General features: G+C 40.6%; 1 protein-coding gene across 19 annotated transcripts in view; it reads left to right on the top strand.

Annotated features, from left to right (window-relative positions):
• FOXP1 (forkhead box P1) overlaps positions 1–19,134 on the top strand; it is a 569,345-nt gene that overhangs the window by 442,228 nt on the left and 107,983 nt on the right. For 17 of the 19 annotated variants that reach the window (XR_014005113.1, XM_081184115.1, XM_081184128.1 and 14 more), the window contains 2 exons: positions 1,536–1,625; positions 13,051–13,210. Coding sequence is in view for 18 of the 19 variants with exons in the window: in XM_081184115.1 (XP_081040241.1) it covers positions 1,536–1,625; positions 13,051–13,210 (250 nt within the window). In the remaining variant the exon portion in view is untranslated. The remainder of the gene's footprint in view (positions 1–1,535; positions 1,626–13,050; positions 13,211–19,134) is intronic. The other 2 variants (XM_081184114.1, XM_081184117.1) reach the window with 1 other exon arrangement.

Here is a 19,134-nt window from a genome sequence, read left to right as displayed (position 1 = left end):
GTTGTAGCCCCTATACCAGCTGTAACTCTCTTCATACTTTGGCACATGCATGCTACATAATAGTTGCAGCTTTAGATGATGACTGAGCATATATTCCTCTCTTCACTGCATTCTCAAAAATACAGTACCGGGGACCAAAGATTCCAAAGCCTTTCAGAGTGGGATGTAGATTTTTCACCAGATTTTTCCAAGTTTTCAAATATATTATAATGGTTGCTTTTCACCTACATCTACCAAAAAGAACCTGCGCCATAACTAGTTAGAATAAACAAGAGGTCAAAGTACTTCCCCCCCCCCCCAGCTTACAGAGCATATAAGGAAACACACTGGAAAAACAACTAGCAGGTGGAGCATTTAGGGAGCCAGTTGTTAAGAGAATAGAATGCAGTTATGGGAGACCTGGGTTCAAAACTCCACTCCGCTGCAAAGCTTATTTGGTGTGTCAGCCTAACCGACTCACAGAATCAGAGAATTGTGGAGTTGGAAGGGACCATGAGGGTCATCTAGTCCAACCCCCTGCAATGCAGGAACTTTTAAGATTTAATAGATTATACCCTGGGATAATTTTTTTATAACCTCAGTGCAATTGCTGCCTGTCCGCTTTTACTATATTAGTGGTCATGTCACTTGTGGTCATCTCTCCCGTTAGTGGGTTACATCTAGCCGTGGCTCACGCATTGGCTTTCACGTATGTGGTGGTAAACAAAACAATTACGTCTAGGCACATCATTTAAGAAGGCAACAGTGAAGTGTGTACAAACCCTTGCATGTCATGGAAACGTGTGTTAGACTTTTGATGTATGCCATGAATTAATATCGTTCTCTCTCTGTGGGTTAGTGGAAATGCAAAAATGACTTTGAGGTTTACATATCTCAGTGAGCTATGCAGGGTTAATTCATTAATGGTGCAGCAATGCCAAAGTCCATTGCAAGTTGACCTTGTGCACTGTGCCTTAGTCATTCACTCTCTCTCTCTCTCTCTCTCTCTCTCACTCATTCATTGAATGGAACTTTCAAAAAAGCTATCTATCTGGGAGATTGGGCAAGGTGGGTGGAAGCAGGGAGCCTGTGTCTGTACCAAACAACGCTTAGTACAGTACAATGCAATGATGATTTAGAAAGCATGTATTGCTTCTAAATAAAGATTCACCAGGCTCTCCCAGCAAGGGCATTTTGGCTTTGTTGTTCCAACCAAAGGTCATTCCTTGCCTTATTTTAATTAGTTTGTGTAGAAAATGGTATGTTTTTCATCAGTTCATTTTGGAGATTACTTTTCAAACGATAATGCCAAGAATAGTCAGTGTGCACTGAATTTATTGTCGAGTTTCAAACTAAAGGTCAGACTGTTACAGATAAAAGGATGCTATTTTTCAAATCGCAGTTTGTGTGTTACACCAAAAGGGGATCCTGAATTGGCTCTCCTACTTTGTTTTACTTAACAGTCTCTTTCTCTCCTCCTCCCTCTCTGTCTCTCTCTCTCTCTCTCTCTCTCTCTCTCTCTCTCTCTCTCTCTCCCCCCCCCTTTTCCTTTGTAGCAGCAGCTTCAAGAATTTTATAAGAAACAACAGGAACAGTTGCAGCTACAACTTTTACAGCAACAACATGCCGGAAAACAGCCTAAAGAGGTACAACTAAAGCCCATTTTTCCCTTGCAAACCACAGAACCCAAAAGAAAGTATAACAACTTTAGAACCAGTTACAGATAGGTAGCCGTGTTTGTCTGCCATAGTCAAAATAAAAAAATTCCTTCCAGTAGCACCTTAAAGACCAACATGCACACGAAAGCTCATACCAAGAACTAACTTAGTTGGTCTTTAAGGTGCTACTGGAAGGATTTTTTTTTATTTTAACTTTAGAACCATCATTTATCTTGCTAATGGTTGTGAAGCTGAGCTGAATGCACCGGGCCCCAGCTTTTAGGGTTAGGGTTAGGGTTTAGGGTTAAGAACCTGTATTCTCTTTGCTGCTGCTTCTTTAGTTTGGTCCTCCCATTTTCTTCCTACGGTATATTATAACAGCACATTATAGCTGTATTTTTTTCAGAAGAAGGAAACGTTTCTGGAAGTTACTACTTGAAAGATTGCACTAACAACTTGTGTTTCCAAAACGTAGCACAATGAAAATCTCTAGTGCTGTATTTGCTGGAGTCTTTGAGGTTGTGTACACATTTGCCCTGACCCAGCCTCCAGACGTACATCTCTCTAGATGAATGGATAATTAATTTGCATAAAGTGGTTCTGTGCTTATAATTCCCCAGTCCAGCAGCTAACACGGTGCACATGTAGCCTGGTAAACAAAGCTGAAATCTTGCAATTCAGAAGAAGGAGCTGGAGGCTGGATTCAGTCTCCCCTTCGCTGCCAAACAGTTGATTGATGGATTCCAGCTTCTTTTACTACGCTACGTGTGTGCTGCCCTGATTACTGCATGCACACTTTGTTTGGATTGAGGCCATTGGTTGCAACCCAGATAGAACGGGGTATCCTGAGGGGATATGTCACACATGACATTTTTCTTTTCCTGAACTGGGGACGAATCTCTGGGTAGCTTTGCGGATTTTTTAAGTTGGCTCGAAAAAGTTGTGCACAAGTTCATGGGCTTGCCCTCTCTACACCTGACTTGAATCTGGGCCCAGATACAAAGATGGCATATCTGTCCCCACAGGGTCAGATGTCAGGACTCTGCTTTGGATATTGTAAACCAGCCCTGTATTTAAACACCAGCCTTGCAAGCCCAAAGTCACAAGGGATTTCATGCAGGCGAGTGTATAGAAATGCAACCCAACGCTACAGGAGGGGTGAAGCTCTTTGTATCTTTTCTGGCAGCTCCATTCAGGCTAGTATATCTATTTTTCAGGCTGGTAAATTTTGTGGACTTGCTTAGGAGGATTCTCTTAAACAAGCGGAGGAAGAGGAACTGCCACTCTTTCTATCCCCTTCCTTCCTTGTTTAGAATGTCCAAAGCAAATTTCAGGGTAGGGAAAAAAACATCTGGTGTGAAGCAGCCTTAAGACTCATTTAAATAATGGGAGATGGAAGCACTGAAGCCCCATTCACTCACTAGGATTTAAGCACTTCTAACTAGTCTCTGATGTTGCATGCATTATCTTCTACCCCTTAACATAACAGCTGTGCTTGGCTATAAAACTGTGATTGTCAAACCATGTTTCAGGGTATTTTGTGACACTTCTGAAGTTCATCAGGTGCTCCGCAGTGAGAAGATGAGGAATGAAGGTCAAGCTTCTGAATGACAGCTTGTACCTAGGATCATAGAGTGGGGAGGGACTCTGAGGATCATCTAGTCCAGGCTTCCTCAACCTCGGCCCTCCAGATGTTTTGAGACGACAATTCCCATCATCCCTAACTACTGGTCCTGCTAGCTAGGGATCATGGAAGTTGTAGGCCAAAAACATCTGGAGGGTCAAGGTTGAGGAAGCCTGATCTAGTCTGACCCCCTGCAATGCAGGAATATGCTGCTGTCTCTTATGGGGATTGAACCTGCAACCTTGGCTTTATCAGCACCACACACTAGCTGTGCACCCACAGATTACTGTTCTGTATGTGATCTAGGATGCAACATGCCTCTAAGTACCAGTTGCTGGCAACAACAGAGGCCCTCATGTCTTTCTTATGGACTGTTTGGATGATGTGAGAAACAGTAATATAAGACAGTTCCATTTGTGAACACTCTAGATCCCACTCCATAATCCTCTGCACATAAGGTCCCATGACAAACCAGGCAGAAGTTCTTTGACAAAGGAGCCAATGACATGGAACGGTTCCCTGAAGGTACAGATTTAGGAAGCGCCAAGCCGAGCTTTGGAGTAGCTTCCTAATGGAGGTGAAACTTGGGTTTGGGAGGGAATAGGTTTACCCTCTAAAGTATCCTGGTTAAAATAAACATATCTCGCACACAAACACACACACAGAAAAAGCCTGTTGAGGATTATACCATGCATAGCATGGACCAAAAAATATAGTTAACATTACATGAGCAAAATCTACAATTGAAAATGATGGCTGAAAAATGGAATTGTTGGTACATTTATGAAACTGTGAAACCTGTGGGATACAGTGGGGCCCTCTTCCCTTCTACATCAGTTGTTACTGATAGTCGAATTGATGCTGCCATATGCCTTTCACAATTTGCAACTTTGCAAATTCTGCTGTATTTTATAAATTTTGCCTCGGTTTGTGTTCCTTCAAGACCATAAATTGCCATCTAGAAAATGCATGGTGGGTTGTGGAAACTCTGTTGGTATTAAGGCATCCCACCCCCTGCCCACTGCATGATTGCCTGTTGGATGCCTAGAATGTTGTGCCGTATTACGTGATGCTCCCACACCTGAGTTGGCTGTGTGTCAGCATGGTGGTTGTGATTTATGCAAGCACACATTACCAGATTGGTCCACACACTTTCTTGGCCTCCATCAAACTGCTCTCCCCTATTGTGGAAAACCAAGTTTTAAGTCAAGTGTGAATTTTTACAGTCGCGTTATGAAAATAAGGGGGGGGGGTTATAATGGGAAACGCTGACATGAACCTTAACTATAGCCCGTTAACGGGCGCCACTATAATAAAAAAGGGAACAGATTAAAAAATGTCTAAAATGTAAATCTAAAGGACTAACAGTAATTAAAATGGAAATGGCACAGGGAGGGAAGGCATGTAATTGTGAGATATCACTGTGCAGAATGCTCTCAGCTTTGTTTTGCTGGCTGTTTTTCTAATTCAGTAGGGCTTACTCATCAGTGGCAGTTCAATGCGCGTTAATGACTCTGGGATGCAGGCATCACTCTGGACAAAGAAATGATTATTGTGCGGTCAAAAGAAGTTCAAAGACAAGAAGGGAATTTCAGTTTTTCCCTTAGAGATCCACATTCAAGAGCATATAAATTAAGCCAAATGTTAAAAACCACAGTCTGAAAGCTGACTTCAAAGTCACAACTCTCTAATTAATGAACTGCGAGCTTCAGTTTGGACAAGTCGTGGTTTGATGCGCCCATAAATCAACATGACAGGTCTGTTTCACAGTCTCAGACAGTGCTTGTCATTGAGTCGCATCAGATGTAAACACAGCAAAAAAAAAAAAAAAGAAGGGAAAAAAAGAGGGAATATGAAGGAGGTGCAATTGATCAACAGAATTGGTAAAAACCCACTTTTGAAGCACATTATGCATGATCACAGGAAATGGCTATAGCCTCAAGAGGCTTTCTCCTTCTGCTGTTGCTTTTTTGAATCAGATTTCTAACAACCTTCAAAAGGGAGAATAAGAATTATGGAGCTTCTCCCCTGTGGCTGCCAGGCAATAACCCCCTGTTGTTATTTTGTGCTTCTTTCTTTTCAAAGGCGTCAAATTTTAGTTTTTTAAAGATCTTTAACTCTATATTTGAAGACAAACAATAAAGGGCTGCCACTGTCATTCTTATCAGTTACCAGGGATTGTATTTTTTTCTTTCTGTTGCCACTTCTTATTAACCTCTTATTTGGTCTATTAGACATAGTTTTGAATGCAAGCCTGCATGCTGGGAGAACATGAAAGTTCAGATGAGCTCAGAGGGCAGATAAAGAAATTTGAAGGGGAAAGTTACACAGCAGAATGAACGATAAAAGTTAACTCTTCTAAATTGCTGTTGTCAGACAGGAGAGCGTCTCTGACACAAAGATGATGGCTTGGAGAAGAAGGAAAAATACTTTCTGTGTTAAAAAGGCAGGATGGAGGGTTGGACAACGTAATGGCATTTCAATATCCATCACAACTGATTTACTGTGGTCACACACCTGATATTGTGGTATCCAAAGTTACAATAAGAGAAATCTCCTTCCTATTTTAAAATTAGTATTACAACATTGATTGATGTAAGGAGAGCGAAGGGCACACACCCCTTGCTTTTAGCTGCTGTTTGCTGGGGGGGGGGGTAGAGGAAGCGCTTTTTCTTTTAATAACCAGATGGTTTTAGTGAGGGGTGCTTCAAGCAATACAAACCCATCTATGATGATTTTTCACCGCCATCTTTTTAAGTGAAAGAGGAATTAATATGCACATGGTAAGCCATGTGCCTGTCTATGCCCATGCATATGGCATGAGTGTGAATGCATGTGTTCAAAACTAAATAATCACATGAGAGAAATTGGTTATGGACTTAACCATTTTAAAATTTGGCTCAATTGTGTTAATCTGCTGCACTCTTCCTTGTTGTTAGCTCACAGTCCCATCCAAGCAGATCTGAAAGCAAGGAATCTATGACCTGTAACCAGTACATTCTATATGGTAGTGTGTTTTTTAAAAATTAAAAGTCTGGTTTTTTGCAAGCAAGAATTAAAGGGAGTTTTCCGGCAGGGTGGAGAGCATGTTTATAGCAGCATTTCCATTTGTTGCAGCCAGATCTGGAGCCTGTTAACTCCCCAGGTCCTATTCTCTCGTGTTTTGATTTTATTAAGCACCATCCCATTGAGTCTATCAAATAGACCTGGGGGAAACGATGATGGAAATGTTTCTAAATAAAGGTGGGAAACATCCCCCACCCGCCTGCCACCTACCCACCCAACCACCTTTTTTTCTTTTCTTCTCTTTTTTTTGCATTCATGTTGAGCTAAGTAGATTGTTTTGATAAAAGGCTGTTTGTCCTCCAGTAGTTATGACAATTTATGTTAGGCAGTAGGGAGTAACCCAAGAAAGGAAAACAGACCTTTGACAGCAGCTTTAGGGAGGGGATCAAAAATGCAAGTTTTATCAGGATATTTCAGCATTTTAACAACTGACTACTGACCTGACAACAGGACTGCACCGAGACCTTTTTTGTATGCATTCAATTGTGAGAAGTAAACAAGCTGCCTTGTATCCTGTGTTTGGTAACTGGGTGGGGAGCACAGTTTGGCAACGTGCATCGCTTTTAAGTTCTTTCTTGGACAATGGGCTTGTATACTTTTTTATCCTGGCTTTTTAAATGGAGAAATAGCTTTCATGAGCTTTTCCTGGAGGATAGCGCTGAAGACAACAGAACAGGCATCAGTCAACTTATATAAATAAAGCTGGTTTAAAATATTAACTTGCAATAAAGTGGCAAGTCCCTGACATGTCCAAAGCAGGGAGTGTTCTCCTACTAAATCATCCTTTTTACAGTATGAATTTTTCACAAGGATTAATATCTGAGGTGCTGAACAAATTATTAAACACTGGTTTAACTATCCTAGTGATTTATATTAATCCAATAACTTCAGGAAAAATCAGGAACAGTTGGATCATCTCGGGGCATGCTGGTTTAAAACTGAAATGCCCTCGACTTTTCAGCTTATTTACATGTTTGTTGTTCTGGCTGTAGATTTGGGTTTTTCAGACAGAAAATCAATTAACTTTCTCAGTGGGTAGAGTAATAGGCCTGAAATTGGTTGCTAATACGAAGTATGTGGAAGGCAATATTTCCCAAATCCCCGCAAAATAAGCCACTTAGAGTGCAGTCCTGTTGATGTCTATTCAGAAGGAAGTCTAATTTAATTCAATAGGGTTTACTCCCAGATAAATGGGCCTTAGCAACTAACAGCACACACACACACAAATAGCTCCTATCATTTTGACTACTCCTTGTCACCAGTGAACTCAACTGCCAGCAGTGAGACCTTTTGTGGATCCCAGGTTGGCTCAACCTCGCCCCTTCCCCACCCTCAATGTGCCCCATTTGGGGCTCTTCTGCCGGGAGAACTGCCAATGGGCCATCCATATGTTCTATAGCAGAGCTGAGTGAAGGGCCACCTCCACAGTGCGTGGTATGGGGAGTTTCAATGGCTCTGTTAGTATAGTTGCTGTGGCATGCTTTAAATAGTTATCGGAAGCATTTTCACCACCATCAGAATGTATCCGACTTCACTGTAGGTTGGTCTGCCTATATCAGGGCAAGGCAACCTAAGGTACAACTTTGAACTTCCAAGTTCCATCAGCCTCAGCCAGCACTGCCAGTGATCCGTGGTGATGGGAGTTGTAGTCGAACAGCATCCAGAGGGCCACTGGCTCCCCATTCCCGGGTCCGTATAGAAAAATCAAGCAGGCAAGGGCTATCTCTAGGTTATTAGCAGAAACGTCAGGGCAAGGCCATACCGTTTTTCCCCGTCTATTTTTCCGTCTATAAGACGCCCGTATTTTTCCATCTATAAGACGCCCTCAATATATAAGACGCCCCCTATTTTGGGGGACTCAGATTTAAGAAAATGTGGGAAGATGGCCCCATGTATAAGACGCCCCATAATTTTTGACATTATTTTTTAAGGGAAAAAACCCAGTCTTATACACGGAAAAATATGATAGATTGTGAGAGGAGCAGGGAAATCTGCAAGGTTATCGGATGGTACAGTGATACCTCTGGTTGCGCACGGGATCTGTTCTGGAGCTCCGGTCAGATCCTGAGGAATTCTCAACCGGAGCTGCCACTTCTGCGCATGCGCATGGCGTGGTAGAGCGCTTGTGCACATGCTCGTGGCACATAGAGTGCTTCTGTGCATGACTGCGTGTTGAAACCAGGAAAAATACTTCTGGGTTTGCCGCGTTCACGTCCTGAAGGATACACAACCAGAGGTGTGCGTATCCAGAGGTACCACTGTATTTTCCTTTCTCCATACCCAGCTCCTCCATGGTCCACAGAAACTTCATTCTTCCTTTCTTTAAACCAGGCATCCCTAAACTCGGGCCTCCAGATGTTTTGGGACGACAATTCCCATCATCCCTGACCACCGGTCCTGTTAGGGATGATGGCAGTTGTAGACCCAAAACATCTGGAGGGCCGAGTTAGGGGATGCCTGCTTTAAACCATCTGCAGATGTTCAAGGGCGGTGGAAGATGTTCAAGGGTGCCCATTTTTGTGCTCAAGTGCCTTTGTCCCCCACTCCCTGCCCCACTCCCGCTTCCTTCCAGCCAGTCAGCCAGATTATTCACATTGTCAGCTTCAACTCAGGGTTGATCTGTGGTACGCTTCTTACATGGAGACTGCAAACATAATAAAATAATGCAGTTTATCTACCACCAAGGACTGAACTTGTAGCATTCTATCCCATTACATGCTTGTGGTTTCCACCATTAATCTAGATTTGTGCCATTTCCCCCTTAGACTAGGTTTGACAACGTGTTGCGGGACAATCAGCCCTCTGGTTGACCAACATACTTGTGACCTGATTCTCAATCCGAGTTTATTTTCCCTTCTCCCAATAGAATTAATGTATATGTTGAGCAGGGAAGGTTTCCAGCTCTACTCACCTTCGCTCCTGTTTTTCCTTTGGAATCCTAGGAATACAGTTAGGTTCTCGAGTGATTTCTATTCATTTTGGCTAGGTATATAAAGGAGAAAGAGGGGGGGGGAGTTCAAATGAATCAGATGCAAAAAAAGAAAAGAAAATAAATCAATCACTGTCTCACATTTTTAATACTTTCTGAATAGTTCTTATAACTAATTTTTAGCTATTTATACCAATGGCTTGTTTTTAAGGGGAGGTGTTTTAAAATCAAAGTGCACAGATAGACCTCTTAAAGGCAAATGGAGTTATTCCAAATGCCATGCGTTTTTTCACACACACCCTTCCTTTCCCTTCCCCCTCTCCCTCAGTTCTGCTGTCATATGGATTATATATGTTTCTCTCTGTCAAGGGTTAACTTTCTTTCTGCAAATGTTAGCTACAAAAGCTCTGCAGACCTCCACCTTGATATGATTCCTAACAGATTAGGGATATTAGATAATTTCCTACTATTTATTGTTCTAGTGTGCTGTATTATCTTTCTATCACTCAGATAATTACTGAGGAAATCTACATTAACTTTTTTTTTTTTTTTTTGGCTGGCTTAAGGAATAGCTAAACATTGGCACGATGCATTGATATTTTACGGAACCAAAGTTTTCCTCGTGTCATTGTACAATAAATAAAAAGATATTTATCAAAACTGCAAAGGCATTTTCTATGGTTTTAGAAGAACAAAGCAAATAAAATACAAGATGAGCAGAACCTAAAGGCTTCCTTAAGTGAAACAAAATTAAGGACTCTGAAGCCTTGAGTACTGTACATATTAAACGCATTCAAATAAGATGTTGTTTGCTAAATTATGAATGTGTGTAATTAAAATCTAGTGGCTGTTTCTATGAAAGATTTACAATGTTATTTCATCGTTTGTCATGGCTAATTAACAATATTAGATGAAGTTTTTCTTCTTCAAAGGTCTGATTTTTTTCTCATTTATTTATGTCAGAAGTGATAAACAGAGTAGTTAAAAGCTTCTCTGGGTGCAGCAGTGAAAAAGCAACATGTTCTTTTACACCTCAGAGGTTCAGGGTTAAGATCCCAGTGGAATATAGCAACTTAGTCTTCTTCTGAGGGTGAATAATTCTCCTCCTCCCCAAGCATTGAAGTTAAAAAAAAATATTAAGTGGAATAACACAGGAGAGAGAACTGTGAATTGATTGATTGCATGACAGAGAGAGCTACTATGCAAAATGCAATAAATTAGCCAATTGGAGCCTTAATAGCTGAGACAATTCTTTAATAAGTAAATAGAGCATAGCGTGGGGTTATTTTTCATTAAAATTAAGTGTATATGATATGTTGGCGTAATGCTGCTTTCTGCGCTTTGACTTTTCAGCGCCAAAGTTCACAAGAACTTCACTGTCAACAAGGTTGTGAGCTATCAACTGCATCTTGTAAAAAAGATATAAGAATACAATTCCATTGTTGCATTCTCTCCCCCCCCCCGCCTGCCCCACTATAGAAGAATCCTGTCCAATTTAAACATAACACCAGATATTCCTGTGCAGTCTGCTTTAGCAGTGAAGAACCGTCCCAAGCCACGCATGGCATACATACATGCCAGTTTGGCACAAAGCTGGAAGAAGTAGGGTGTCAATCACACAGACTTTATTTTTATTTTAACATGTTCATCGTTGCATTTATTTGTCAGGATAAAATCCATACAGATTATGCGTGAATGATCTATAAGTCATACAGTCAGACTTTGGACAGAATTCAAAGAACTATATGGGGTGTGCCCAGAGGAATTGTTTACTCTTTCTCTTTAATACTCTTCAGACATCAAACTAAACCATAACTTCAGCATGACAAGATTGAGCCACCCCACCCGACGCAAGGAAGAGCTTAGGAGCATTCGCTTCCATTTGTACTTAACCACAGCCTGTTGAGGCACCCAAACTGACAAACTGTGGTTAACACCAACTATGGTTGTTTGATAGAAGCCGGGTTACAGCTTGTGTTGAAAATTTAGCAGGCTGCAGAATTTTTTCTTAACAGAATAGTGGACAGGATGGGTGCAGGCCTTTTTGAAATCTTCTCTATGGCCAGCAATAAAGATTGACCAGACATTTTAATCTAAGGGGAAAGATGATGGTAATAATAATAATAATAATAATAATAATAATAATAATAATGAAATCTATTATTTATACACCAATCTGGCTGGGTTTCCCCAGCCACTCTGGGCGGCTTCCAACAAAATATTAAAAATACATTAAAACAACAAAAGGGGGCTTCACAGAGAGAGAGAATTGAGGGAGCAGAGTGCCTTTGGCTAGGAAACTGCAGCCTCTCCCATCCCTACACTTGGAACGAAGAAGTTTGCCTCTGAGATAGTGCCCGCCATATATTCATGAGCAACTTCAGCCTGTGCTCTTTCTTCATATATGTTTGAAAGTACGAAGCACACCTATAGGGCAGTGGAATCCCAGACAGATCAGCACTTTGAAAAAGACTATGCTGCTCCTCCCACCTTTCTTAGCAAATATTACATTATTTTCCCCCCATAACAACCCCCCCTCCTGCCTCCCACTTTCCTGTCATAGGGAAGACAACGCTTAACATTAAGGAACAAGGTGTCTGTGTGCACATGCTTAGCTTGTGATGTGTTTTCAGCGTCAATGCTAAATCCACAGTTCTTCTACTCCACACCCAGCCACAAACACTTGTCATCCCCACCCCACCCAATTTGCAAAGCAAACTTTCGTTAATGTCTTTATGACTGGGTTATATTGAAATATACTATTATACATATATTGAATATACTAATATACATATATTGAAATATATGCAGCTGCATTTTGGGGTGGAGTTTTCTGCAAATCTCAATGTTGAACTTAACTTGCACAGATTTCCGCCCCCCCCCCTCGTGCCTTGATCTTCATGAGAAGCATGTTTGTTTTTACCAGTTCCTCTAAAAATGCAAACATGTCTTTCATTTTATGCTTTATTCTATGTACTGTGTAATATTATACAAGTATACCCTTATATTTTCCTAAGGTAATCAGCACATAAATACATGCAACAATACATACTGTGTTGCTTAGTATTTTATTAATAATTACAATACGTGTTTTTGCATATACAAGGAACCCTTGGTACCAAACCCCCACATAAGATGCAATGGTACTGTACTGATCAGAGAAGGGAGAGGCTAAATATGGTACATACAGCCCTGCCCCCTGCAAGCCTGCCAATCAGAATATGGTTTTCTAGAAAAGTGAGAAGTATCCTTTGTGGGTTCCATTCAGTGCTATGGAACATAGACTCTGTCTTCCAAAAACCCAGTCCAAGTTTTTCTGGTAGACTAAATTTAGATACTGTAATGCAACCTCCCTCTGGGCATCAGGCCACTGGACACTCTTTACATGTCAAGATCAGATACCTTCTCTCCCCGAATGTGATGGTTTGTTGGAAACTGATTATACAGCAGGCCTGCGCTGCTGGACTCACCAAGCTGAATGTGGCCTACCAGCTGTGAAATGTAGCTAGCCATGTGCTTGACATCTCCCTTGGTTTTACACGTGTAAGGGGCAGTAAAATCAGCATTTATCAAGTCCTTGGTATGCAGTCAGATTTAGCTAGTGGGACCCAAGTTGTGCAGGTCTGCTTTGCAGCAATAAGTATATGTTCTGCTACAGGGCCTTTTTGGTGGTGGTGCTCTGGTTATGCCCCACAGAGAATTGTTTCCAGCCATCGTTACTGACGAAACGTTCACTTGGCACTATGCTGGATTCCACCCATAATTTCTTTTTTTCTTCTTCTTTTGTTTCACAGCCCCAGCAGCAACAGGTGACTTCACAGCAGTTGGCCTTTCAGCAGCAGCTTTTGCAGATGCAACAACTGCAGCAACAGCACCTCCTGTCTTTGCAGCGCCAGGGTCTGCTGACGATTCAGCCTGGCCAGCCTACCTTGCCATTGCAGCCACTTGCTCAAGGTACGTGTGGCATGTTGAGGACTGCTGCCTTGTGAAATGAAGCTTTCACAGGCTTCACACTAATTTGACAAATCTATCCAGCGCTAGAGAAATGCCGTATTTTTTGCTCCATAAGACGCACCAGACCATAAGACGCACCTAGTTTTTGGAGAAGGAAAACAAGGGGGGGGGGGAATTCTGAATCCCAGAAGCCAGAACAGCAAGAGGGATCGCTGCACAGCGAAAGCAGCGATCCCTCTTGCTGTTATGGCTTCTGGGATAGCTGCGCAGCCTGCATTCGCTCCATAAGACGCAGACACATTTCCCCTTACTTTTTAGGAGGGAAAAAGTGAGTCTCCTAGAGCAAAAAATACGGTATATAATACTTGGAAAGCACTTCTGAGTGTCTTGCATTTTTCTACTTAATGGATGGATCTACCTCTTGGAGAATTAGGTTTAGGTTCCTTGTCCTAATGAAGCCTCCAAAACTGAATTTCAGGCCTTATCAAGTCTGTGTTATAACAGCTTTATTTTGTGCAGCAGGTAAGTGATGGTTGATACCGGGGAATAGTTGAACTGATGCTTTCCAACCCAATTAGCTTTGTAAGAATATGCAACATTAAAAGCATATAAGAAAAGTTAAAAGTTACGCAGATGAAGAGTTCTGTGTAACTTGAAAGCTTTTATGCTCTTAAAGAAGAAGAAAATTGGAAATAAAATGTAGTATCTCTACTTCATATTGTTTGGATGGCTTGTACATAGCGTGTTGCTGTGAGGCTGTGTGTGCATCTTACAGCAATGTAATGGGCAGAAATCAGGAACTGACACTTTTCACAGCATATCACCACACTTTCTACATTCACATATAGACAGCACTCAAATTGCAGGGAGAAATATCAGGGGGACCTTAATGAAATCCATCTCCTGACACCCATTGAATTTAGCTAAAACATGCCTCCTGCAATCTTCTGAAAACAGTAGCTATGTGGGCTATCAGAAAAAGAATTGCTGTGACTTCCTTACCTCCGTAATTGAGTACAGATGGTACCTCTGGTTACAAACTTAATTCGTTCCGGAGGTCTGTTCTTAACCTGAAACCATTCTTAACCTGAGGGTACCACTTTAGCTAATGGGGCCTCCCTCTGCCACCACTGCACGATTTCTGTTCTCATCCTGAGGTAAAGTTCTTAACCCGAGGTACTGCTTCCAGGTTAGCAGTGTTTGTAACCCAAAGTGTTTGTAACTCGAGGTGTTTTTAACCCGAGGTACCACTGTACAAGTGATAGACTTTTTTCCTCCTTCCCCCACCCCAATCCTAAATTCACCTTTACTGCCCAAAATACCTGTTCAGTTGTTTCTGGGTACATAGCAGATGAGATTTGAGAGCAACCTTCTTGCTCATATATTATTTTTTCTGTTTCTCCTCTGGAGAAAATTAATTAACTGAATCACGATGTCTTGCATTTATCTGAACACGTGGTCTCTCAGTGCACTTGTTACCTTTTTCCTGCACTGAGGTCAATGGAGGGAGCATGCTTTTGATTTCTTTCCTGATAGAATCCTACATGCCAGGTAATGACTGAACAGGCTCAAATACTTAGTGGTTTTTATCGAAGGGTTGGTGTTGGTTATGTGCTCCAAACTCCCGCTGTTCCTGAGAGAGGTTGAGACTACTGGGAAATTTACTTGGCACATTATGGACAATATGGATGAGTAAGAAAAAATAAAGTAAAAACCCTAGGGGGGAAAAGCAGGAGAAGGCATGCAGACTATTGCCGGTTTTGTACATGTAAAAAAATTACAGTACAAGTTAATTATACCTCCAGATTTATTGGTAAGAAACATCACAAGCTGTTCTTGCATACCCACCCCTGGACTCAGGCTTCAGCCTTCCAAATTTTTTCCCACAGTTTCTATACTGTTAAGTTTGCTTGGTGATGCTCATTGTATATAGTACATCAGTTAAGCTGTCCAAAAGAGTGCAATTGGGCAGTGACAAGACACGGTCATGTGTAATGTGAAAGAAATGAATGTGGTGATGCATGAAGTGTAATCTGCGCAGCAACACATCAGAGACACCAGTAGGTAATTCAGCAGTCGGGGGCATTGATTGATAGGCTTCGCAGTGTAGTACAACTATTAATTCCTATCACATTAGGAGGAAGCATATTTAAAAGGGGGTGAGCACTAGAGATCAAGCAAACACAAAACAAAGGCAGTTTGGGTTGTGTTGGTGGCTAATTTCAGTTATGTTATTATTCCCCTCCCCCCTTTCACACTATTATGATTCGGGGGTGCTGTTGTGTTGTGGAAAAGACAGGGGAAAGGTAACTTGAGAATTCAGACAGGTCAGAATGCAACACATTCCTTTCCTTTATTGGAGAGATCTGATGGCTAAAAACTGATGTCGTTACGAGGTTTAAATCAACTTTCTGCTTGCTTGAACATGGTCACCTGGGTATGGAGGTACAAGGACAAAAAGAGGTTGAGCAACTCAAGTTGTCTTTGAGCCAGTGAGTACCTGGGGTTGGAAAATCGAGTTCCACGAACAGTAATCTGTCAGCTGTCCCCACAACATACATTTTTTAAGCCTTTGGCTGCATTTTCTTCTATAATGAAGAAGATACTTCTCTCACAGAAAAAAAAAATGCAACGAAGAAGAGTGTGAAAGTTCCAGTCTGTAATAATAATTGGCAATGAACGCTTAAAGTATAGACACCCTTTGTAACTGGCAACTGTTTTAAAGTACAAAAAGAATCTTTTACTAGACGGAAGTACATTTGTTCTTAAAAATACAAGCCATTCAATCCGTTTCTGCATTTTAGAGGTGAAATTATATTGGTAAATATGACAAAAACAACTACAAATGATGCAGCATTTCTTGCTTGTTTCAAAGAGCTCTGCGGCAAAACATTTAAAAAGGTTTAATCAATTACAATCCATTGCTTTGCAATAAAACAGCATATATAACATTGAAACATTTGTGTAATCACTCCTGCCCTTACATTCAAATGCATCAATAATCTAGTCTGTACTCAGCATCAGCTGTAAAGCAAACTTCATTTAAGAAGCATCCTAAACAACCAAACCTAGAACACCAGAACTACACAATACCAAAATAGAAGGTACTCTGATTCTAATCTCAGTGGACCTCACTTTCAAGGAAACATATTAGGATTCCGAAAGTCGGCAGTTCAAATCCCCAGGATGGAGTGAGCTCCCGTTGCTCTGTCCCAGCTCCTGCCAACCTAGCAGTTCGAAAGCACACCAGTGCAAGTAGATAAATAGGTACCACTGTGGCAGAAAGATAAATGGCATTTCTGTGTGCTTTGGCTTCCGTCACAGTGTTCCGTTGCGCCAGAAGTGATTTAGTCCTGCTGGCCACATGACCCAGAAAGCTGCCTATGGACAAACATCGGCTCCCTCGGCCTGAAGCGAGATGAGCGCTGCACCCCATAGTCACCTAACTGTCCAGGGGTCATTTACCTTTTACCTTATTTTATCTATTTGATGTGGTTCGAAGATAGATACATGCCTGTGCTCTCAATTTGTACCTACCAAATTGCTGGAACATAAATTAGAATGCTAATAACTATGAGCCCAATGTTAGAAGCTAAAAAAATGTGATTTCTCTCTGATATTACAATATTCTAGTGTCGGTGGGTTCATCGTGATTGTATCATTCCCACCTCTTAGGTTCTGCTAGTAGCAGAGGCCACTATATTTAATCAGCCCTTAGGTTTGATTTAGCAGTAACTAACTTTCTGCAACATTTCTCAACTGTCAGATAAAATTATCCATGGAGTTTGTGCTAAAGAAGAAAACTATTACTTGTTGAAGAGTTCATAATAGCATTGTCCTGGTTTGGGGGACAATTATGTCACTTGGATCTCTGTGACATCATAATTAGATTCTGTTGCATAATTCAATCTGATCTGCAGTCCTTATGCTGGTGACCACCTCCAACTGCAGTTACAGATATTTTCTTTGCCTTTTATATCAAAATTGTGGAATTTGTTTAGATTTTGTTGTACAAAGACAGTTCTCATTAATGTTATGAATTGCCCATCTGTTATATAGTGGACAAATCCTGCTGTAGATGTTGCAGCTTGCTAATTGCCCCCTTTGCCCTTGATGTATCGAGAGACTTTCTGTGGTATTCAGTTTTTTTTGTCATATAAATCAACAACAATCAAGCAGAAACACACAGCATCATCTCAGTTTGAAAATCTAGAGTTATGTATACGAAGATTTTATAATAGCTAATGGTAACAGTAATGATAACGGCAAATGTCTTTTTCTCATATCCGTGTATCCTCCCAAAATAAAAATGATGTTGACTCATGTGTTCTATTATCAATATGTTCCCATCAACAGACAAGTCCATTCACTATTGTTTCAACTGAGTAAACAGTGGTGAAAGGGTCAGTCATATTCACAGGTAATTGTTAGTGTGGAGACAGTCCTGTCAAGCGTGTTAGCTAAAAATACATCCCACACTGTCACTTTGCAAGGTGTTTGAAAATAATAGCCCAGTTGCAGCTAAACAGGACACAGGATTGTGTCGTGACCTTTCTCTTTGTTTAAATTGCCTCAGAGGTTTAATTTCAAGGGACAGGCAATAATTGAATATGTCTAATAACTAAATGCTCATATGGGACAAAATCCATCAAAATATAATTGGCATTTGATTTTTATGAAAGGAGAAGGAATGACTTTATAGCAATAGATGCATCTTTAGACTATCTGATCACTTAATGTATAAACCGAAGTGTATTTTAGAATATGTACTAATTGCAAACACTTAAAAAGCATTTTTGCATATATATTTTTAGGCGGCCCACTAGCAAAGACCAAATGTTTTCGTTAATGCTACTCTCAGAAAGGCGGGGAAGGTTATTGGTCTGTCGTGCAATAATTTACTCCTCTTTGATATGCAAACGATCCACGGTGAATATAAAAAAAATCCTATCAGACTCATTTCACAGTTCTTAACCACTTAGATTCTCTGGAGTCTATCGCCTCATTAGACCAGTGCTCTCCAAAGCTAGCATAATTAAAATCTTTAACAGTTTAGCAAAGTAAAGATGTTTGGCTGATCACATTGAGATGATTATCTAGCCATTGTATTCTAAATGACAAAAATAAATTAAATTTAGACCTTGGCATTTTTTATTATGTGTTTCAAATGAATATATTGTATACTGTCTTTAATGCCTTAGGTTTGGTAAGAGACATGTCTGTTTCAGACACGGATGTATATTTTAAAAATGGCAGATTCTCCTCCCCACCCTTGAAAAAAAGCAAGGATAACAGAGTACAGGTTGAAACAAAGCAGTTGCATCCATTGACACCTAGACTTCCAAGTTCTTCAAAAGAAATCAATTTTATTTTTGAAAACATGACTGATTCTACATGCTTTTAAAACTTAAAACTCCATCTTGTCCCGTATGCCCATGCCAGTCTACAACAGTAGAACAAACGACTCTCAGATTTTGGCACGCATAACCTTTATGGGATGTCATATTAAACTGTAATTTCTTCAAAATATGAAATTGGTGGCTTACACCATTTTGAACTTACCTTGTTAAACAGTATTTCTTCTTTTTTAAAAAGTATGTTTTTATTTCACTTCCAATGGCTCATTAGCACTGATCAAGAAATGACAGTAATAATAATAGTGTTACTTATATAGAAACTTGCAGGGTTTTTTAAGCTAGACACATCCATCAATTAACTGAGCAGTGCTAGAAACCAAAATTAATGAGAAAGATAGGTGTGTTAATGAAATAATCATGGTATAATCAATTTGACTGTTAAAATTCGAAAAGCATTTCATGAAGACAATGTGAATTCATAATTTATGTCTAAAAGTGATTAATAAAAACTGTATTTAATAACAAAGCTATTTGTCATCATTTACAACTTAAGCACAAAATTAGTAC

This window comes from Podarcis bocagei (assembly GCF_964188305.1).
Source record: "Podarcis bocagei genome assembly, chromosome: 2".
Classification (NCBI taxonomy): domain Eukaryota; kingdom Metazoa; phylum Chordata; class Lepidosauria; order Squamata; family Lacertidae; genus Podarcis; species Podarcis bocagei.
The sequence above is the reverse complement of the archived record's forward strand: the minus strand, read 5'-3'. Positions and strand labels throughout refer to the sequence as shown.